Here is a 24,888-nt window from a genome sequence, read left to right on the forward strand (position 1 = left end):
AACATATCTTTCCACATCTTAATGTAAGTATTGATGAGCTCATTGAGCGGAACTTTGTTTAGTCATTCACATTTTTAAAGAACAACTTATACATTTTCAAACATTTTAAACAAAATAAAATCGTATGTTTTTTTATTAAGACATTATTAGAAATTATTTTCTCATTCAGCAAAATCCATAGTTTTGAAAGATTATTTCAATTAAAAAAAAATCAGCAACCTTTTAAAAGTATCGGGCCAACTTTTCAAGAAAAAGTTTCTTTCGGGTCGCATCATAAAAAAAAAAGAAAGTCTTTCGCGGGTAGCAGTTTCTAAAATACTTGTAGTTATCAATAAATAACTTTATTTTAAACCAAACTGTAACAAAATATTCAATGTAAGCATGGCTGCTTGTTATGTCTGAGAAAATTAAAGAACAGTTTTACTGTAACGAAACACTATTTAAAGCCGAGCGCGACTAGAAAGGGGCGTTATTGTTGGTATTTTTAAGCAAGTGCACTTTGCACTTGTGCGCGTGTTTTTCGATGTTTTGAAGGAAGCGTATTTTTTATATTTTGTATTTGCAGGCATTTTTAGAGTCTCGTTAAGAAAGAAGCACTTTTTCAGAATCTTCAAAGCAAGTTATTTAGATAGCTTTCTGTTTGTTTAAGTTACTAAAACGACCTAGCTTTCGGTGTCGGTTTTAATTTTTGGTTTTAAGTACCAAAACATCACTTGTTCAGGTGCTGAAGAACTACTGTAGTCCAACCAATGCGGCCGTAAGACGTTTGATACGCTTAAAGTGGCTGTTTGAACTTGTTTCAGTAGAGTTAACAAAAAAAAAAAATCAATTTTAATACATTAAGTTAAAAAGTTTTCTTGTTCAAATAATCTTATAACTCTGACCTTTTAAAAGTGACCTGCACAAGCGTGAGTTTTCTTTTTTTATCGCTACATGTGTTAAGTTGAAAATAAATTTTGAATAATGATAATTGCTCATTGTTTTTTATTAACAGGTGTAACTTAGATAAGTAAAAATCGCATTCTAACATTGTTCCGTAGTTTAATTTTTATAAAGATTACTAAAAATTAAGTTCAAATAATAACTATATAGTTTAACTACTAAAATAGATTTTGCTCTTAGTAAACTATAAGTTCTAATAGTAAAATACCTAAGCCTTTGCCAGCCGCTTGTCTCTCTGAGATGGTGTTATTAGACTAACCAAATTTGATAGCAGGGGATTGTAGCAATATTAACGCACTGGTGATTCTTAATAATTAAATTAAGAGCTGAAGTGTAAGTTTCTAAGTTTATTTTAACAAAAAAAATCATTTTATTATTTTAGAAAATTATGTTTTTAGCTGAAAAGTACGTCGTGGGCTGCAGTTTGTCGAACTCTGAATTAATATCTCAGTAGTTTATAAATTAACTAATTATTAAAAAAAATATTTAAAATAATGTCTTGACTTTAAATAAACAGATGATGTCATAATTAAATTGCTTAATAATTTTTTTAAACAACTTATCAACAAAATTTTACAAATATAGTAATTTTGTTTGCCTGGAGTCGTTTGAAAAAACTTTTTTTTTTCGAATTTCCATGTTCAAGTTATTTTAATACTTTTAAACTTATGTTAAACCTTTTGGCCGTTGTGTCATCAGAAAAAATCTAAGTCTGTGTATATAAATTTGTACTTAAACCAATAGAATGGCAGATGTTTGGGAAAGACTCTTAAAGGAAAGAGGCTATAAAATTCAGCACACTCTCGGAGAAGGAGCTTATTCAAAGGTTGTTTTTAGAGATTTTAGTACTTAATCTAAAGAGAATTCAATGCTTTATAACATTCAACATTACCTACAAGATTTAAAATGTTTCAATTTTTTTAGCTTAAAAACTTATTTGCTTATTGTTTGATCACACTAATTCGGCCATCAGACCACAAGCCTTCGGTATACTGAGACCGGTTTCGTCGGTTTCGGAAGGACGAAACCGTTCTCAGTCTACCGAATGCTTGTGGCTGATCATTGAATTGGTATAATCAAACCTTTATGTTAACTTGAGCTTGTCTCACAGCATATGAAAGTTCAGGCTCAGGCTCTGTAGACTTTCGCCGATGCTTGTTTTGCTCTTTCACTTATTAGTATAAATTCGAATTAAAGTATACTTACTTTTTTAAAAGACAAAACTTTAGCTTATGGAAAGAAAGTATTCATTGTTTCTTAAGTGATAAAACTCTTAAACTAGTATTACTTTTTTATAATTTAAAACCAAACTAATTTAAACTAAGAAACAAAAGAAAAAAACTCAGTAAGTTAAAATTTAATAATTAAGAGTGTTAAGTCAAGGTTATAAACTTAATTTAATTATAAAAAGTTTGAGTAAATGTAAAATTTCTAGACAATTTTTTAGCAACGATGATTTTATGATACACCTGTCAAATATAAAAAAAATTATAAATCGTAATTATTAGGAAAATTATAACCAATCAAACTAACATAAATTTTAATGAAAAACAATGTTTATACCGGAAGTATATATAAATTATTTTAATTAACACTTTTTAGGTAAAATCAGCTTATTCATCTCGCCTCGGTCGTGAAGTAGCTATAAAGTGTATAAATACGCAGCTTGCTCCGACAGACTTTGTTGAAAAATTCCTTCCAAGAGAATTAAAAACCTTGCCTGTACTACGTCATGACAACATTGTGAGGGTTTATGAAATACTAGAAGTGAGTTTTTTGTTAATTCGTTAAGAGTTATACAATGAATATAGTTCTAAGAAAAAAGTAAAATTAAACATCTGATCAATTCAGTTATTAAGTTTATTTCAAACTATTTAAGTGTATAACTTTAATTAAGGTTTTGCTATAAGTTATGTTTTATCGCTGTTAGCTACTATACTAGACTTGTATAAATATCAAAACAAGTTACTTGTATACTTTTAGTTTTTATACTAATTTTTATGATGTTGTACTTAAAGTGAAACAAGTTTTGAATAATTTAAATAAATGTTTATATAAATACTTTATTTAATTGATCTTATATTTAAAGATTTTTATAATAGTATATTCATAACTCTTACTTAGGAAAAAACCATAAGCTGATACTTTTATTTGTTCACACTTTATTGTATAGTTAAGCGTTACTTTCTTTAAACTTTGATAGTTTAAGTATAAATTCAGTTTGCTGACTTCCAGAAAAAATATAATTAGATTAAACTTAACTTATGCAGCAAAAAAAAATTGCACTTAGACTGTTTTTATTTTTGAAAGTAATAGTTTTGTAGGTAAATAATTGCATTTACTAAATATTATTAAAGCTTATAGTTTTCAGAGAAAATTATTTTTTTAAGTTTAATATTCAAAAAAACTTTTCAACAAACTTAATTTTTGTACAGTACAAACCAACGGACACACAGGCGAGTGATGGCTATGTCTACATTGTAATGGAAGCCGCAAGAAATGGTGATATGCTTAGGTACATTCAGCGAAAAGGTGCTCTTCCAGAGCCAGAAATTAGACATTACTTTAATCAGCTTGTTCAAGCCGTAAATTACTGTCATAACCAAAATATTTGCCATAGGTTTGCTTTTATAATACAATTTTGAAATTAGTTTGTTGATCTGCGTTAAAGAGAATCCATTGTTTTAAGTTGTTTATTTAAGAAGCGGTAAAACTACTATCTTTATTTTTATTTTACTAAATTTGTAAACAGAGACCTCAAGTGCGAGAACCTGCTTTTAGATAAGGACTTTAAACTGTTGTTGACTGATTTTGGTTTTAGCAAGTCCATGACATACGACCAAAACAATCGTATTTCTCTTAGTAATACATTTTGCGGGAGTGCAGCTTATGCAGCTCCAGAGATAATACAAGGTTTTTTGATTTAAACTACAAACAAAGTTATTTTAAAACAGAGAGTCAAAAAATTTTTTTTTAAAGAAACAGGCTTTTAAAAGTTCTAGTTATCATATTTTAAATTTTTTTTGCTGTAATTTGGTATACATAAATCTAATTGTAAACAAATGAACCGAAAATATTTTTTAGCTTACTACTTTTTAAGATTGTGTTTTATTAAGTTTATACAATATTCTATTCATCAAAAAAAATTATTTACATATAAATTTATACTTTTTACACATATACATACTTATATGTTAAAAAAGTAAATTATTTTAATTATACTTAAAAAACTAGTGTGAAAGTTTATTGAAAAAAATTAAACAAACGATTGGTTAATACAACCAACATCATAGTTATCAAAAGTGTTAAACATTCTTAATTATTATTTTTATTTAGTTAAACTTTTTTTTTAAATGACTTTAAATGAAAACTTCTTAACTAATATTTTGAGAGCCATAAATAACTTACAATAAAATCAAAATCAAATAACTATTTAGATTTCAAGTTTTTCAATGTTTACGACAATTTTGAAAATACTCAAATTAATACTTTCTTAAGTACTACTGCTCAACTTATAAAAAATCCGCATAACTGTGTAATTAAGTTTACCGTAGAAAAACGTTATAACTTTTCTATAAATAGAACAATTTTAAAATATGTTATTATTATATTCCAACGGACTTGTTTTATTCGGATCTTTAGTTATCAAAAGTTATTAAGAATTGATAGTTTTTAAAAACATTTTTTTTTAATAAACAATTTTTGCGAAGTAAATTGTTTTAATAAAATGTAAAATCAGGTCAATCATACGATCCTCGTATGCACGATATGTGGAGTGTAGGCGTTATTTTATACATTATGGCTTGCGGACACATGCCATTTGATGACTCAAATGTCAAAAAAATGCTTAGAGTTCAACTAAGAAATCATTTGAAATTCCCTCCGAGGGTAACTCATTTGCTTTCAGAAGATCTTAAAGTATGCAATATTCAATTTTATAACTGTATATCATACAGTTTTCATTATTATATTAAATTAATCATTTTAAGTTTTTAAATTCTGATTTTTACATTTCAGCATCTAATAAGGTCATTAATTGAACCGAATGTTTCACAAAGAGCAACGATGGAACAAGTTTTAAGGCATCCGTTTCTAATAGGTGATAAATCTAGTACATCTTCTAGGTGAGTTTGAAACTTGAATATTAAGTGCTAATATATTTGTTTTTCAGTTTATTCTCAACAAAACAAAATTTCACTCCTATATTGGGATATAGGAGATAATCAGTTATTATAAATAAATCTGAAAAAAGTATTTGAGCAAAACAAATATAACAACTGATGATCTCCTATATCCAAATATAACATTGTTTTGTTGATAATAAACTGTAAAAATTAAAAAAAAAATCTCCTTAAAGCTAGTTAAGTCGAGAACTTTGTTTTGTTTGATTTAGAACAAATTACTATATTATATTAAGTGTTAAGCAATATATACTTCGTAAAATTAAAAAAAAAACACATAAACTAAATACTTACCATAGTTTACAACTACGTGCTTACTAAAACTTTGTATCAAACATTCCAACTTTATTTTCATTTAATTTGTGATAGAACTTATTGACAAAACTATCGTATGAAGTTAAACTAAATACCTACATATCTATACTGTTAAAATAACTTTTGTTACCCTTGTAGACCTGCATCTTCTTCATCTGTTGCTAAGCAGATTGTGGAATTTTTTACGGGTGGAGGACAACAAGGAGCAAGTAATGGTCCTGCTGGACAGGAAAAAAGAAGGAAAACTGTTCAAAACAATATAGAAGATCTGCAGCAACAGGCTGGAAGTAGTGGTAATAACAGGTCAGATTTGTAAAAAAAAGAAAGTTATCGTTTTTAAATTATTGCATTGACCATAATGAAAAAAAAAAAATACAAAATAAATATTCCGAAGCATTTAAAAAAAATACCCTACGGTCTAAGCAAGTTAAAAAACTACCTAGTCAGTTTAAAGTTTATTGAACACAAAATTATAATCCTACTAAACAAATATACGCAAAAAGTAAAAACATGAGCTCTCATAAATATGGTCAATGCACCTGGTTTGGAGAAAAAGTTTTGGTCATAAAGCTACACACGAGCTACAACAGCTCATTTAAACTTATTTAAGCTATATTGAGTATTTAAAATAAAAATCTTAATCTAAAAAAAAAAGAAAACAATTAAGAAATGAAATACGAAATTCAATAATAACCTTTCAGAAAAATGTTTCCAATGAATTAGTCGAAAAGTATAAGCTAAGAAAAACTAACTTAATACAATTTCTAAAAAATAAAATCCAAAGTTATTGTATAATCTATATCTATGCTACAACTATGACTGGTTTAATGTTATTTAAATCCAACCAACATAATAGGTAATGACTAGTCTAAAGTAAAAACAATTATAAGTGTTGTTCTAAAGCATACAAAAGTTTATTTCTTATTTATTAGTTTATAGTAAAACTTCCTTCCGTCTAACTTTATTAGTCAAATTATTATAAGCTGTCCTTTTCTAATCTAAAAAATACAGACTATCTGTATACCATTCACCCTGATAAATAGTTACCTTAACAAAAGCAAACTTTTTCTAAGGCAGATAAAAAACGCAAAATTTTGCGCTTTGCAAAACTACATTTGCTTTTTAAATACTTTTTAGTTTTTTATTACGTTGAGCTGTTCATATTTTATGAGCTGTGAAACGCTGTATGTCAATAAAGTATTTGCGTACAAAAAAGTTGTTATAACTTCAGTTAAAAGTCTGTGGTTGCGACTGACGAGTTTCATATATACATATATATACTGGTCTCAGTCTAAATAGAGCTTGTGATATGATCAAAACTTTTGGATATTTATAACTTGCCTTACGGCACATGAAAGTTCTGGCTTTGACTATGACTAATTTTGCCAACGTTTTTTTTGATTGTTTTAACTCTATTATACTGATTAAATAAGTGTTAACTACTCTTGATATATCTGCCTTTATTTATTTTATTTACAAACTGAAAGTTATTAAAATTAAACAGAAATCATCGTCGTAATCGTCCGGAAGTTAATCAGCAACAACAAGCTAATGAGTTTAGACCGCATTCAAGCCGGGGACAATCACGCAACCAACCTCGAAATTCTATGAGGTCTCCTAGCGACACAAATCAGTTTAAAGGAAGAAAGATAGTTGAAAAAATTAACGACTGTTCAGTAACTACCGAAAGCCGGTATAAACTTAGACCGCGGTATAGAAACCATGATCAGAACAGTAATCCTGGTAAGCTGTGTAAGCGTCGCGACGATGTAAACAATTGTGAAATAGCTCAATGCCACCAATTTGTAAAAAAGATAAAACAGGATAATGATGAATAGTTTCATAGATTATAAATCTTATCACCTCTCTTTTGTAACATAGCTAATACCAGAATAAAAATATCTAGGATGAACGAAGTTAGATAATACTTATATTTTTAAAGTCTACTGTTTAAACTTAATCATATTTGAAAAAAAAAAAAAATTAAAGTTTTGAAAAAATATTGAAAAATAGTTTGGTACAAGCGCGGAAAAAGTTTATTTTAATTTTCATGTATATTTTAAGTTGAACCATTTTTGCTAGGCCTGTTAACTATTGTTTGTGAAGTGTAAATAAAACTTTGTTATTTTTGGTCCTATAACACACTTATTATCTTACATCTAGCAAAGATTTCATTTTGAAAATAGAAATATTGAAAAAAATAATCATACATAACCGTTTAAAACTAGGATATAATTTTTAACGTAAACATTTTTATTAGTGATCTACCGGATCCACAAACTTAAGATCAGGCCGGACCAAGATCTTTGATATCATATTTTTACCCGGCAAGGTCAAAATCCGCATATTTTTTATCCGGGTACTTGATTTAAATTTATAAAACACAATTAACGAAAAAAATTTAAATCAAATCAAACGAATAATTTCGATAGTAATCAATCATAAAATTGTCAGTGTTATGCGTCAAAAAAAAAAACTTATTTAAACATAATATAACGAAATGTCGGCTATTGTTCCGAATTTTGAGCAGGATTTAAAAGATTCAGTTAAAGTTTTAGTCACTAATAGGCCCACTATAAATCGAAACTGGCTTTGCGTATCGTGCTTAGTACGCATAGCCGACTTCTTAATTTCCATTAGCCGATCAAAAAACAGTTTTGTACAGATTACACAACAATAGAACCATTTATAAACAAACAAAGTGATGCAAAGTCTATTAGCTAAAATAAACAAAATATACAAATTAAAATAGATAAAAATAAAATAGAGTTCATTTTGATTCTTATTTCTTTGTCTGTTTCAGTTTCTTAAAGTTTTGTTTTTCTCTTTCTTTCAGTCTTTTGAACATAGAATACCGCCATTTGTTGCGGTCAATAGCAAATGCTCCTCCAACTCATCAATTCTGAAATTTAAGCTATATAGATTGTGCTTGCAGCATTATTAAAAATGAGTTTTGACTAATCTTATAGTAAAAAGTCTCATAGTGAAAAATGACTAAAATTTAGTAAGCTTGCCAATTTGGTTGATTTTAATGCAAGGGTCGGATCTGATCATGACTGTTAAGTTCCCTGTCTAGTTTTTTTTGTTTTGAGGAAAATCAATTCAAACGGTCAATACCTTTCAAGACTTTTGACATAAACAAAATCTCTAAGTGACCTATTCATTTTTAAAACCAAATCAGCATAAATTTCTTGAAGACATCCCCGTTCTATAATTTGGCACAAGCTCAAAACTAAACTAAGCGCACTGTATTTAAAAAGTTCTCTGGATCCAGTAAGCTCAAAAAAAAAATTCTGACATTTAAAGCGTCTGGTACGATCCGAACACTATGTAAAATACTTAAGATTTTGTAATTGTTGTAATCGAGCAAATAAAAATACAAAGTGAGATAAGTTGTTTTACTATTGACTCGGCTATATTGAAAATAAATTTTGAAAAAATAAATGGGGTTTACTGGACTACATGAAACTTTTAAAATAAAGTTAATGTAAAATACGTTCATTGTCGACTACTACACATATTGTTCGAATTGAACCAGACGTTTTGAAAACGAAAAAAAGTTTTTAATTTGTTTGAGTTTACTGGACCCAATGAAACTTTATAAATAAAAATTAGAGTATTATACAGTGATTGTCAAACATCAATTTTTGATTAACTTTGGATCGTACTAGACGTTCAGAAAACAAAATAGGTTTAAATTTGTTTGAGTTTTTCTGGACCCAATGATACCTTTAAATTGAAACTTGAGGTACAACACGTTGATTGTAAACTATGAAAATTTACACTTACCTTTGAACCATACGAAACGCTTTGAAAATATTTTTTTTTTACAAGAATACTTTTAAGACTTTTTTTGTTTTGAATTTAAAAAAATTTCTTAAGTAAATTTTGATATTAAAATGTATTGCTTTAGATTATAACTATATATTTTGTCTGTTTAAAATAAATTAAAAACATTTTAAGAAACTTAAATTTTTTAGATTTTGTTTGTGTATTTCAATGGGTTTAAAAAACATTTATTTTTATTTGAAGGAATTTTAGCAATTAAGTCATTGAGAGCTTTGATTCTTTCAAAAGGTAAAGTTTTTGTACTTATAATTTTATCTTTGTTCTTCTGTATAACTAAATTGGTTGGAAATAAAACTTAAAAAGACACAATCTACTTTTCATGTGTTTTTACAATACAACTTTTGATAGAAGTAAAACAATTGTATCTCTTTTAAACCTAGATTTTTAAAAATAAAATAAGTTAAACAATGTTACTATAAATTTTTAATAAAAAAAAAACTTCATTTATTTTTTAATAAAATCGCAATAGCTTAGCATTTTTGTCTGATAAAAGTGACACCTTTAGCAAGAAACCAAAAAAAAAAAAAATTTCAAAAACAAATAACTATAAGTCTAATTAACTTATTAAAAAGACTAAACGATTTGTTGTATTTTTTTTGAAGAAGTTTTAGTAGGTGTACATAAGTAGTAATATGTCGGAGTCTTAGGGGGTGCGGAGTAAAATAAACTGCATTCTTATATAGCGATCTCTCATACTTAAAAATTTCATTAGGTTTTGAAGTTTTGACATACCCACTTACTGCAATATAAGATAAAACAACATTCGAGGTAATTTAACTCGCTCTGTACCAACTATGGCGTCATCAAACGTCGTAACTGATGACTTTTTTTGCGCTTCGTAAATTTTTTGAGCTTGCTACATTCTCTAGTCTGCTGTGAAACATATATATTCTAAATTTCGTGCACAAACAAAGTTTATTGTCTCGAAAAGTGTTATTAGACTTTATAGCGATGCATAAATTTCAATGTAGCAATGCATGATAAGGATAACATTAAGAAATTCTCAGCTTTGATGCAGTATGTCTTTTCATCCTCAGGCAACATCATCTGCTTTTAAGCCCTAGTGTGAATCCAAAAAGTATCTGTAATTTTTTTTTGGATTTTTTGTAAAGAAAAATCATACAAGCAAAGACTAGTTTGAAGAAAACATCAATGCGTGTAAGCATGCTTTATAAACATTAAGCGACAGGCTTATGTTGTTCATAATTTTGGTCAAAGTAGTACGCGATCCTTAAAAGCCTACGTTATGTTAGAAATATCTTTTTAGATTAAAGCAAGGATATGCATTCACGAGTTTTAGTCAAAAGCTAGCGTTTTTATTCAAGCTGATGCTGGCAGAGGCAACATTAAATCAGTTTATAAAGAAATTAGGAAAGCAGCTTAACCAAAAAAAAAACATTACCTTTGTAATCTTAAACTGGATAAGTCTTATACAGTAGAAAAAAAACAGTTATGTAGATGGGTTAGCACTTTTCTCTTACTTGTTCTACTTAGAATATTGTTCCTGACTATGCGCTTAATACCATTTTCTGCCAACCATAAATGACCTGTATGTCGAAGAAGACATGTGTGATGCGAAGATCAAAACGTTGTATAAAACAAGATTTCTAAGTCGGATTGCAACAACTACAGGGAAACTTACTTTATTTAAACTACTAATAAATCTTTTAAATTGTAACTATTCATCGTCAGAAGGTGGCCAAAAGAGTTTATCCTGAGTAACATTGTAGGTTTAGGTCAAAAAATACTACCACTTACACGTTTTTTTAATTTATATGCGACAGTATGAAACTTACAAAAGAAATGTAATGATTAAAACATAGTTTTAATATAGATTTTATTGTCCTTACTAAAGCTTTTCATTTAGTAAGTAGGAAAAAATTGTGTGTTATATTTATGTAGATTGTTTGTCTTCGAAGTGTCTTGAATATTGTTAAGTCTTTCTACACAAACACAAAGACAACCATCTAATATGATAGTAGTTGTTCTGACTCAATTGAAATCAAAAGTGGAGTAAAGCAAGGCTACGTATAACTTTTTTCAAAATCTTCTTTTCAATGCTGTTGAGGCGCGCTTTTGGATTATAAAATTATGAACTAAGCTCCATACAAAAGTATTAATAGTTAACAAAGATAAATATGAGTATTGATTTATCAGATCTACAGCCTTAAAATATAGTTTTCACTAGTAAAACAATTTTCCATGCTTCTAATTCCTCTAGGTAGTTTTTAGAGTCATTGCAATCTTGCAGTACGTATTTATTTAATTCTTATTGGGGGTATACGTACTCGCAAATATTATCAGAAAATATTAATGGTCTTAAAGATATTTTTTCAAAATTGCTAATTTTCGTTTTGTATCCTTTTTTTATTACACTGACATATGTTTCTGTGTGTTAACGGATTAACACAATTAATGTTCATATCGGTAGGAGTTTTTATGGGTACTATTTTATGGGCACTATTTTATGGGTAGAATTGCTGCAATGTAATCTTCCCATAATTTAATGTGATGTCATTAAAATTATGGGTAGTATTAGGATGTTGCTGCAATTAAGTTACTGCAAATAAATGAAAAATAAAACAGTGTCTAGGCCTTATATAAATATTATAGATGGTTTTTTTAGTTAAGATTTTATAAACAAAAAAATAAAAAACAACTTAAATACAAATAAACTAATTGTTTAATTTATATGTACATTTATTTAAATTATATTATGTAAGCTAACAAAAGTAGTAGCAAGACTTATTAAAAGATTAAGGATTTAATAAAGAAAAATAAACAAAAACTTGTATACACTTAAACCAATTGTTTGATTTATATATATTTTTTTAAATTTATATTTAGTAAACTTAAAGAAGTAGTGGCTTGGCCTTATGTGTATTATTTTATGGGCACTATTTTACGTGTAGAATTGCTTTAATCAATTCTGCCCATAATTTGATGTGATTTTATTTAAATTATTGGTAGTATTGAGATGTTTCTGCAATTAAATGAAAAATAAAACAGTGTCTAGGTCTTATATAAATATTATAAATAGTTTATGTAGTTAAAATTTTATAAGGAAAAAAAATACAACTTAAGCTTATTGTTTTGTTTATATGTAAATTTATTTAAATTATACTTTGTAAGCTAATAAAAGTAAAGGCTAGACTTGTTAAAAGATTATGGACAAATTTCTTATTTAAGATTTAATAAAGCAAAAAAAAAAAAAAAACTTGTATACACTTAAACCAATTGTATGATTTGTAAGTTTTTTTTTTTTGTAATTTATATTTTGTACACTAACAAAAGTAATGGCTTGGCATACTATAAATATTTAGGATAGTTTTTGTATTTAAAATTTTATAAACAAAATTAAAAAGTTAAACTTGAACACACATAAACCAATTGTTTGATTTATAATTTTATATATGTAATTTATATTTAGTAAACTTATAGAAGTAGTGGATTGGCTTTGTGTGTAACACTTTATGGGCACTATTTCATAATTTTAACAAAATTTTTATTTATTAAAATTTAACTAAATATAATTTAAATAAATTTAAATATAAACAAAACAATAAGTTTAAGTTGTTTTTTTTTTTTTTGTTTATAAAATCTTAACTACAATAACTATCCATAATATTTATATAAGACCTAGACACTGTTTTATTTTTTATTTAATTGCAGAAACATCTCAATACTACCCATAATTTAAATGAAATCACATCAAATTATGGGCAGAATTGGTTGAAGTAATTCTACACGTAAAATAGTACACATAATGCCAAGCCACTACTTCTATAAGTTTACTAAAAATAAATAAAAAAAAAAACATATAAATCAAACAATTGGCTTAAATGTATACAAGTTTTTGTTTATTTTTCTTTATTAAACCTTAAATAAAAAAATTATCCATAATATTTTAATAAGTCTAGCCACTACTTTTGTTAGCTTACAAAGTACAATTTAAATAAATGTACATACAAATCAATCAATTAGTTTATTTGTATTTAAGTTGTTTTTAATTTTTTTGTTTATAAAATCTTAACTACAAAAACTAGCCATAATATTTATATGAGGCCTAGACACTGTTTTATTTTTCATTTAATTGCAGCAACTTAATTGCAGCAACATCCTAATACTACCCATAATTTTAATGACATCACATCAAATTATGGGCAGATTTCATTGCAGCAATTCTAACCAAAAAATAGTGCCCATAAAAAAGTACCCATAAAAAGACCGACCCCTGTTCATATTACGTGTGTGACGTAATTGTGAGTACTATGTAAAGTAATTATTAAATATATTTTTTCAATGATTAGCAACCAGTAAATAATTTGAATTAGTTCTTCCTTCCAATTCATATAAGCAGTTTGTTTTATGATTTGTTATTTTTTAGTTTATTTTAGTTCATTTTATTTAATTTAGACAAAATAATTACAAATATTATATATTTTTATAACAGAAGGATTTATTATTAAGTATTTTATCTAATATTAACCATTAACCTCTAAAAATCTATAGCAATTATTTTTATTTTAATGAACATTTTACACCTACTTTAGCTTCTATTCTTTTCTGACAGTATTTTTTTTTTACAGAGCTCAGTTGAAGTGTGTTAATCCGTTAACACACAGAAACATATGTCACTGTAATAAAAGAAGGATACTTTAAAATTTGTTATTATTATAAATTCCAGTGAACTTGTTCACTAGGATCGTTTGTTAAAAACACTTAAATTTATAATTTGAATAGTTTTCGTTTTGTTAATGCCAGTTGTTAAATATAGAAGATTATCATCTGTTTATTTTTTATTTATGGTTGGATAAAAAAAAAAGAATTTGTTTCCGTGATTTTCATCAGTATATATCTTTCGTTTTATAACAGTTCTTCAGAGTTGTTAATTAAAGTTTTCTTAGATAGTTTAGTATAATTTTAGTAACTTGTTTTAACAATTTTTCCGTTATTATCAGAGCTCTTTGTGTAAATATTTACATTTTTATATTTTTGAAGTTTTTTAACAATTTTGAAGATTTTATTAAAACTATTTTTGAATTTATTCATACGTTTAACATCATGTTTCAAAAAATATAACAATACACATTTAATTTTTTTGGTAATACAAAAAAAAAATTAAATTTATTTTGTTATATTTTTAAAATAAGTTGTGCACCGTAAAAAAGTTGTTTACATCATGTTTTAAACAATAAAACTTGCTTTTGACGATTTGTGTGTATAAATACTAAATTTTTGCTATTTTACTTTTGTCTCGCCTTTAGTAATTAAGAACGGTTATTTTACTGTTTAAATTACAATTATTTTGATTGATGGTATCGTTTTCATATTTGATCATGTAAAAGTCTATTCATTTCCCTGCTCTCATGTGCTTTAAAATAATTTTTACCTTTTTCGGACTTTTTTTGCTTTCGATTACATGACTATTCAAATCCTTAAAAATATGTTTAATGGCCACATCTCAAAAAGTGATATATAATTGAAAAAAATAAAACTCTCATGTTTTTCTATTAGAAAGATTATTTAAAAACTTAAAAAAAATTATTTACCATAACTCAAAGATAATAAAACTTTAACCGTCAGAATTTGAATATTTGTGCACCCTTTACTTTTCATTAGGTGTAGGTATTAATTGAGTACTATAATATAAAAGTTCTATGATGTAAATGTTTAAAAATAAATCTGAGTTGTTTAACTATTTAAATACTGTTTTTAGCTGCTATTCCATTTAATTTAGTTTTCTTTTTTATTAGATATGTTTTACAGGCCGTTTTACAATTAATACTTTTTACTTAAGGGTAAATTTTCTTTTATATACATGTATAATCTTCTACCTTCTTTTTAATTTAGTAGCAAACTAACTTATTTTTTGAAAAAAAAAATTAAATTTTAAAATAGCTTTCCACAGAAAGTATTTTTAATTGTATAAAAAATATTTAAAACAATATTTTTTGTCGTTCGTTTTCTATTTAATCACTTTTAGCTGCTTATAGAGTTTTCCTTTTTGTTGTATAAATACCTACAAGTACCTCAGAGTCAATACCTTTACTGTTATTAAATGGCGAATAGTATATCTTTGTCATGCATTTCTTAAAAATATATTTTTGTAATAAAAATATTCCTTTAGCTGTTTGACTTTTGAGGAAATAGTATTTTTTACTTTCAGATCTGTCGTGCCAAAAATAGTATTGAAAGCCCGTAACAGCCGAAATAAAAAAAATCCAAAATCTAAATTTCAGGCAGCTTGTACTTAACAATTTACATGTTTAACAAGTTCTGTATGCATGTAATAAAGTGTTTTTTGTAGAATAAAAAAAAACTTGATATATAAACAGAAATTAATGTTGTCTGAAAACATCAGATTCTATATTAATTTACTTTTTGTAGCGAACATTTAAAATACATATAATAGTTTAGTAGTATATAGATTAATGCAATTGAAATCAAATTAAAATTTTTTTAAACAGAGTCGTGATAATTATGAAAATTTTGAATGAATATTTTCTAACTAGCAATTTTAATCTTGCACTTTATACACCATGCTAGACGCGTGACGATCTAAGCGTAAAACAACACATAATTTACAATCGTTATACTTTAGAATATTATTACATGACTGATATATTTGTATAAGAAATATCTGGTTTATTTTATATTAGATGTAATTTGATTGTATTTATTAGCCAGACAAAAAACCTAGTTATAAGTCTTATTTAAGTAAATTAAGTAAAAATTGATGTTAAGTTTTTTAGTTTTATAAAAGTTTATACTAATACTATGTTTTAATTGACAATTTCGGTTTAGATTTGTGGGTTCAAGCAAAAATCGATTTTGGACTTACCACTTCATTATACATTCTTTAAAAAAATTATTAACACCACCAATAAAATTCGGTGTTAGAAAAATGGTAAGTCAATAATATGTTATTGCTAAAATTCACAATTTTAAACTTAATGTCTAATAGAACTGAATACTTGTTTTTTCAAAATATAGAATATAATGTTTTGCTAAAAGAGTTTGTCGATACATAAAGTTTATAGATTACATTAAAGATCTTTTGTCACTGACATGTTGTTTGTGCAACGACTTTTAAGAACTACAGAAGCGATGTAGTATATGAAACAAAAAACGCGCAAAAAAAAAAACAACAATATTTGTCTAATGGTTTATTGAAACGAGAGAAGTTTTTGAAGCTAATGTCTAGATAAAGTTTAGTTAATTGTGAGAACATAAAATTGAAGTTGCGTGTTTGTGTTTTCAAGGTGAACTCTTTAAAAATGATGCTATATTATATTTTATGTCAACTTTTTTATTTTCTCAAAAAAATGTTTTTATGATTTCTTATGTTTTTGAGATAGAATTATAAGTCTGATAACTAGCAGCTGCATTTTTTAAGTTTTCTTTTTTTTGTATTAGCAGTTAGTTAAGACCTATCTTTAAACACAAAGGTTATGAAATAAATCTATTACATACACAAAATTTTGAACAATAAAAAAAAATAATTTTTATATACTAACAAAACTTTTTAAATACTTAAATGCAACAATTATTTATCATAATTTAAATTATTGATAGTATGTGCTAAATTACTTTTTAATAATGTTTTTAATGTTAAAAAAATACAATAAGTTTTTAGTTATCTAATGAAGAAAAGTAATCTAAATTGAAAACTAAAAACATAGTTTACTGTACATAAAATATTTTTAAAACTAATTTTCAAGGAAAGAAACCAATAAGTTTAAAGTATTTTTCTATTTTTAAAAGTTTATCAAAGCTTTTATTTCAATTAAATATATTTAAAATTTCATCATGTGCATTATTACTACAATCTTAAGTTTGGAAAAAGTTAAAAAAATGTACTTTTTAGTAATTCAATTCTCTTTAATACAGATGTTTTTTATAAAAGTTGTAATTAGCTTTAATCACTGATTCAAAAAAAACATTTTTTTACTTTGTTTGAATTAAAAAGTTAGTCAGACTAATTTTTATTTTAAATTAAGTCTATATATAACAAATTACCAATTAATGCTTTTTTTGTTTTCAGAAGAAAAGTAATTATACTTTTTGTAGAATTTTTGCATTATCAACATTTCAAAGTTAATGCTTAAACTATATAAGCTTATGTAACTTTTTTTACTAAAAAAAAACAATTAGGTTTTTAGTATCTATGAGCCATTTTAAAGTAAAAAGTACGAATTTTTAGGTAAACAAAATCTAATTGAAACAAGAGCAAGAAAGACTTATTTGATTAACAATGACTGTGAGTTTATTTATAGATTTAAATTTATATGTGCGTTCAAACTTATTTTAGTATGTCTAGTAAATAAAAAAATTGTTATTGAACAGAAGTTTGACTTATACATCAAACACCTTAATTGCAAAATGTAAGATAATATTTTGTTTCTTTAATTTTTAAATTTAACTAAATGTTTATGGCAAAAGTTAAAAGGTATTTGCAATTAAGAAATAACCATTTTATACTTAAAAAGTAATTTAGGCTTGAAATAAAAATTCAAAACTTAATATCTAAATTTATACTTATTTAAAAGTTTATTAACTAAACCCCTTTATACTTTATTTTAAACTGATAAAAGTTTATTTCAAACTCATTTTATAAAAAAAGTAATTCAAAAAAAAAAGCAAGTTAATTTATTTTAAATTCAAACTTGGAATGAAAAATTACGCAAACTACTTTTTTATTTTTTGTGTTACTAACAAAAGTATAAAACTATTTGAACTAGTTTCAAAAATGAAATAAGCTTATTTAACTATAAATTTGAAAAATAAACAATAGATAGCTTTAAATATTTTATTGGAATGTTAAAGGATTAAAAATAATTAGAACTTGAAAACGTTATTTTAGTTTATTTACTGTTATATATTGTAAATTGGAATCAGTAAAAGATTTTGTAGAAAAAAAATAACAGTACTTAATAATACAAAAGCATAAGTTGTTTATAGAAAAAACTGAGCTAAAGAGGACAACTTCAAAACTTGAACGGTACAGAATAAATTTAAAATACAGATATTTAAGAGTAAAAAACAAACATTAATAGGATATAGCCGATTAAAAATTACGCCTGTTTATATAATCTTTGCTTAAAACTATACATTTTTCAAAGTAATATCAGACCTATTTTTTACTTTATGTTTCTAATACATGAACAAAAAGTTTGTTTCTGTTTTCAAAAAGTTAATAATTAAAAACAGACTAGAGGTATGTTTTTTGAACGTTTTCGAGGTCAACAATTTATAATAAAATAAGTGACTCGAAGCATGTTAAAGCTTGTTAGAATCATAACTAAACGACTATTTTTTTAATATTAGTGTTTTAATAACACTATAAGTTTTTAAAAGTAATGTAGATACTGTAAGCTGGTGTTAAAAACAGTACGGGTCACTTAGAAGAACAGTAGATATCACACATTATAAAAAAATTTGCAAAATGAAAACATGTTTTTCTAAAACTCTGCTTAAATAAGACGAAGAATTCAAAAGGGAACGTTAAAAACTTTTACAGATGCACTGAACGGTTACCAAGGAGTTTCATTTGAAAAAAATTATAAAAAAAATTATACATGTTTTAATCCGTTTAGAAATATCAATATACTAGAGTACCTCAATGCTTTGTATTGTCTGTTTTTTTACTGTTTACATTACGCTCAAGTTTTCATGGCTAATTATGTTCCCTCAATTGTGGAAAGTGGCTCATTACTTCCTGATGGAACCAAAGAAGCAGGAACACGCTCTTCTTCAACTGGTACATGTTCTTCTTCTACTTAATTCATAATCCGTTCACCGGTATTAATTCACGATCACCATTATCATTCAGGCATAGAATTAAAAACTTCATTTTTCTCCGTATAAGTCTCCTTAAGCCAAATATTTAAAATAATAACTGATCGTGCAGTACTACATATATTATTATTCCCTTCCTGTCCAAATTTTGTCGACGAGCACACCTCTGATTCTGCAGTAGACGTTTGCTACCAATATAAAGTAGCCGTAGTTCTCAAACTCTCTGGTTTTTCGTTTCTGCACTCTTTAAAAATTTTGTTTGAGCGTCTTTTCTTTAAGCTTCAATGCTTTCCTCCTCAAGGGTCGAACTTCTGGTTTAATAAATTTATTTAACTTAATTAGAATTGCAAAACTATCCTTAGTTGACCCCTTATATATGATTTCAGCTGGCGGCAAATAACCATTTCTATCAGAAGTAATTCACAACTGAATAATCGTACTTAAAGCCTTATCATTCTTTAGACTTTTTCTGATGCAATAACATTCGATCTAACAACATTTTAGCCTGTTTGACAGCAACTTCTGAACTTTCGTTTGTCTGATAGTAGAAGAAACTTATCTCGAAGGCACTTTATTGACCAACGCAAACCTTCATGAGAGTCTCCGCTTGAGGTTAAGAAAATACTTGCCCATCCTAATAGTCTGAGCCCACTACTACGAAAATATTTACAGCAAACTAGAAAAAATCTATAAACATATTTTCAAAATAGCTTGTAGGTGGATCAGATACTTTAAGGACTAATAATGATTAATAAAATTTGTTGCAGTTACATTGTTGAAACTTGGCCCGAATTAAATCAATTTTTTAAGTAATACTAAGTCAGAAGACAACCTGCTGGGCGGCACGATTATGCAATGGTTGTCACTTAATTTGCGGAATACGAATTGTTGAATACACGAGAAGGTTAATTTACAAAAATCACTAACCTGTCCTTGTTGAGCACAACTCCGTTATTTAAGTATAAGGTATGACCATTTATGAAAAGCGCTGAAAAAGATTCGTTATAATACAAGGTTCGACCTTTTTGCACCTGAACGCTATTGAAAAAAAATTGTAACTAATTATTTCTTTAAAAATTTCTTCCGAAGTAATTGCCATTGCATGGGATACTTTTGTACTCATGAAGCAATTATAAAGGATTGCAGATAACTATTGGACAAATTTAATTCATTGACCAAGGTTTTATAACGTGATGTAGCGTCTGTGGTTTACTAGTTGACGATACAAAACATTATTTTAGAACTTGACAGACAAAGTGATAAAGTTAGTTAGTTGTTTATCACTTTGTCTTAATAAAACTTCATGGTAACTTTTCCATGCATCAGATGTAATCTTTAACATTGCCTTTAAAACTCTCCATAATAATTTAAAATGAGTTTTAGAATTGCACGTATCCTTTTTGTTTAAGATGTAAGAGATCTTCCAGGTGACCCGTCTTGTTGCCTGGTTTATCATATATTGACATTAGCTAAGAGGTTCGCCAAATGAGAAATGTTCCAAGACATCTAATTCTTCATCTCTTTAATCTCTTTTTACCAATTAACTAGAACATGTGCTGTTTTATGGTAAGCATTAGTCTCCAAATATATTTTAAGAGGAGGGCCACTAATTCGCTTGAGTGGTTTATGTGGGCAAACATTAAACGTTAAGCTGCGTACTTTTTTGAAATTCATTTTGTATCATCAAACGATATCTTGCTTGGTCGATCTGACACTTCAGTTCTTGGCGGGCAATTAAAAGTTACATTATAATCATGTTGGTTGGGTTTGAACTCATTATAATTATGAAATTCTGATGTTATAATTGAGATCAGATGGAATAAAAACCATTATTGATTATCAAGGAGCTACCATAGTATCATACAACAAAAAAAACTTACTCACTGAATCATTGACATAAACATTATAATCTGATTTTATCTTTCATTTAAAAATTGCGCTGTAAGTAACTTTCAGAGCTGCAATGATGTTAATGAGAACTTTGTTGGCGGTCCTTATTGTGGTTGTTGAAGGTATCAATTCCATTTTACGAAAATCAGCCACTTGAAAATCCTTTTATCTCCAGAGATTTGACTGCGCGCTAGTATCAGCTAAAGCAATTACCTATAAAGGCTAGTTTGTTGCATTTTTGGTCGATGAACGAGGATGATTAATGGTCGCCTTGACTCTACGCAAGTTGTATTTAGTGAATATAATGATTTTTATCTAACATTTTCGTTGATTATAAGTAAAGTTATACTTTTGTCTTCTACCATAAAAATCAGAAATATCAACTTGTGTCTGAACGGCATTAAACTTTTTGTTAAACTTCGCGAACAAGAAAGATAAAAGTTTTAAGACTAATTTTATTTTGATAACCTTACTTGTTGACAGAATATTACATATCAATATAGTTATTGCAATGGACATGATGGGAATTATCCTCTATATTGATGCATTTATTTTTCTGATGTTGAAAGTAGCAGACTGATAGAGTGCGCAAATTCTCATTTGCATGCAATAATTTCTCTTCTTATGTCATCTTCTTCCACGCCTGCAACCAATATGTCTTTTATTGCTTTCTTTGTGTAGCTCATTCTCCTTATAATATTTACATTTACTTATTGTGTAAAAATGTATGTTTCTGATTCACTTTGTACTCGAGGAGCAAACGTTCTAAAAAATCACGGTGCAAGCCCAAAGCTCTGACTTTACAGTAATAAAAACTTCTGACCGATTTTACCAATCAGCTAGGTAGATTTCAGATTTTGTCATTAATCATGGATCACTAGCTAGGATAATAGCACTTAGCTTCTCCTGCTCATATTTAAATCTCTAAATTCCTGCATTTTCATTATTTTTATTTGACTTTAACTAAAACATTTCCTACTTTCTGATAAACAATAGTAACGTCTCTTGACTGATCCTATGGTCAAAACTTTATCGAATTAACAGTGGTTATTTTGTGACAAGTGAAAGACTAAATGAGTTGGATGGTCGATTATGCACACAGTTGTAAACAAGAAGAGTGCTACTTATAATATCGCTTGGTTAATGCAGTATTAGTAATTAATTACAAATCTGAATCGGACATTCAATGATAACCATGTTTTTCAGTTATTTGAGACTTTTCATGAAGGATAAAACAAATTTATTAAAACAAACTAAAACGAACTGAAATAAGTAAATCCTCAGATACTAAGATGTAACTTTATGTAATAATGGTTTAGCTTTATTATCTTAGGGTTCAAATATGGCAACAGTTTTTAAATCGTTTTTCTTTTATCTTAGTTAGATTAATAAGTATTTTTTTAATTGTTTTTATGACTTACCACACAGTAGAGTTTATACTAGTATAAAATTTTTTTTAGCATTTAAAAAATTTCTAAATTTAAAATATTTCATCATTTGAAAGTAACTACTTCATACAGAGCGTATTATTAGTATTATAACTAAATTTTAAAAAGCAATAATTAAATTTAATCAAAACTTAAAAATATATTCGAATGTTTTATATAAACACTTAATATATTTTCTCAGTATTTCATCAGAAACGTACTGCAAACTAACAAAACTTAAAACTAAAATAATTATACAGCTAATTAGTCGTTAATGACAATAACACAAGTAAAAAAAGGAAATCAAAACAAGCAAGATTGTTAAATTATGTAAAATACCAGAAAAAAGGTCAATCATTTAAACAAATAAAAACACTTTATTATCAAATTCTTTTTATTTACATAGGTCTGGTTGATAAAAAAAGCCTCTAATCTTATGAGGTCAATTAAATTACTGCAATACTTAATTGTAGTCCTAGAGGGCCTGTGGTAGGAACTGCCTTCAATTGGGGGATGTCCCCTTTTTTGTGCTAAACGTTTTGAGCGTTTAGCTCTTAACGCTTTTACTGAATTTACCTTACTCATTAGGTTTAACTTAGTAATTAATAAGTATGTAATATAGTTAAAATAAATAATTTCTTTAATGAAGTGAGTTTATTGAATATGTGATATTAATATGACAACTAAAAAGTTGAATGACAAAGTAGGCAGTTTATCAGTAGAATAAAACTGCGAATACAAACACAACAAGTAAACACCAAATTCTACAAATAAAAATGTTCTTAATAACGTTCTTGAAATTTCTGAATGTTACAATCTTATACACAAAAATAGGTCTTACTAGTAACTGAGAGTCTTAAACTGTTATGTGCTTCTTGCACAATGTTATGGCTGAACTAAGCACATTATAAAACAATAATGCAATAAACACCAAGATTTTATAAAATGAAAATAATAAAAAAAATCTTATAATCAATTAGAGTGCCTCTCGCACGGTCTTATGGCTTAACTGAGCGTAATAACAAACATAATACAAAATAAACATAAATAAAGAACAATAGAATAGAGCTGCGCATAGTACGCGAGCTAAAGGCTAGTGGGCAATTTCTTAAAGTTATCAAGAAATAAGTACACAATCACGGCTGACTATAGTGCCAACTGGCGGAAAAGTTTAAAACAACGAAATCGAGAATCGACTTCGTTACATAATAACTCTTAATCTAGATAGCTTACAGTTATTAGCACAATCAGTTTTGTTAATTAAATAACCTGCTATTGAATATATTTTCACAGCATTGGTAACTGCTTTTGTCTTACTGTTCGTCTTTTTTTTCTTAAAATTTATTACATATTTAGGTATGCGCTTCTAAACTCTTGTGTTAAGATGTCCGGATGTCTGCCCAATAGTTGCTTTTTTTACAGAAGCAATTAAAATTGTATACGATAACGCTTTTATCCAATTAGGAAGTTGGGTCCTTGAGCTTCAATTTTAGAACTGGAATTGAAACAAATACAAGTCTGAGTTATATTTAATTGTAAGTTGGTTGTGTTAGATCTTTTACTTTCTTTCCAAACAAGTGTGACATGTTACCCATATACAGTAACTTAAGAACTGCAATAAACTTCTCTAGATATACAAATTAAGTTTATTACGATTTTCATCATGCGACTTCATGTGAATTATCTTAATAAATTCTAATGGATAGCCACTTTTCACCAAAATCTCTTTAGTTTTTTCTGTATTAGAATAGAGAAACTCGGGAGAACAAATCATACAAGCACGATGGTATAAGGTTTTAATCAAGTCTACTTTTTGTTTTTTAAAATTATTAACCATTGCAGTAACTTAATTGACCTGGTAATATTAATGGCTGTTTTAGTTTATTTGTGAACCAGAATTATGTAAACAAAAAAAATCGATTATAAAATGTTTTTATTTGTTTAATTATTTGAATTTTTTATTAGTTTGTATTAAACTAAGTTTAATAGTTGCTTTTGAGGTAAGTACTTATGTTTTTTACTTGTGTTGTTCTGATTATTGGCTAATTACTTTATTTTTTTTAGTGAAAAACCGTGTTTTAATTTTTTTTATCTAGTCTGTAGTTTGCTTCTGATGAAACGAAGTGAATATATAATAAAACGTTTATTAAAAAACATGGAGTATTTCTTTATATCTTGATTAAGTTACAATAGGCATAGGTTGTATTATTAAAAATTAAAGCTATGTATTGCTGACAGTGCTTGGCTGGGGATTTTGAAAATAATTAAAAATAAAATTATTAATTAATGGTTATCAGCAATAAAGATCAAACAGTTTTAATTGAAAATTTGGGAAGAAGGTGATTAAGAAGTTTTTAGAAAAAAATATCTTAAATTATGATATGACTTTCAACAACAAAACGAAATAAAAGAACAGCATAACGCTTAACTTTAGTTTTTTTTCTAAGTTTTGACTACTATTTATCAATTAACAAAATAATAAT

At 26.8% G+C, this 24,888-nt stretch overlaps 2 protein-coding genes across 10 annotated transcripts in view; both read left to right on the forward strand.

The window, feature by feature from the left end:
* The first annotated feature begins 1,687 nt into the window (after positions 1-1,687).
* Positions 1,688-7,276, forward strand: LOC145833449 (testis-specific serine/threonine-protein kinase 3-like). Its single transcript, XM_082940626.1, has 8 exons — positions 1,688-1,768; positions 2,545-2,709; positions 3,399-3,562; positions 3,695-3,855; positions 4,682-4,860; positions 4,960-5,066; positions 5,577-5,741; positions 6,943-7,276. The coding sequence occupies exons 1-8, from the start codon at positions 1,688-1,690 to the stop codon at positions 7,274-7,276; spliced, it is 1,356 nt and encodes a 451-aa protein (XP_082796752.1).
* Positions 7,277-16,518: 9,242 nt separating this feature from the next.
* Positions 16,519-24,888, forward strand: part of LOC145835169 (uncharacterized) — an 89,894-nt gene continuing 81,524 nt past the window's right edge. For 7 of the 9 annotated variants that reach the window (XM_082942726.1, XM_082942727.1, XM_082942722.1 and 4 more), the window contains exon 1: positions 17,439-17,550. In XM_082942726.1, the coding sequence (XP_082798852.1) occupies positions 17,545-17,550 (6 nt within the window). In that variant the 5' untranslated portion in view covers positions 17,439-17,544. Of the gene's footprint in view, positions 16,553-17,178; positions 17,259-17,438; positions 17,551-24,888 lie in introns of those variants that run through there. The other 2 variants (XM_082942724.1, XM_082942723.1) reach the window with 2 other exon arrangements.

The sequence above is a fragment of the Thalia democratica genome, chromosome 4 (genome assembly GCF_965202585.1).
Source record: "Thalia democratica chromosome 4, ktThaDemo2.hap1.1, whole genome shotgun sequence".
In the NCBI taxonomy this organism is placed as follows: Eukaryota; Metazoa; Chordata; class Thaliacea; order Salpida; family Salpidae; genus Thalia; species Thalia democratica.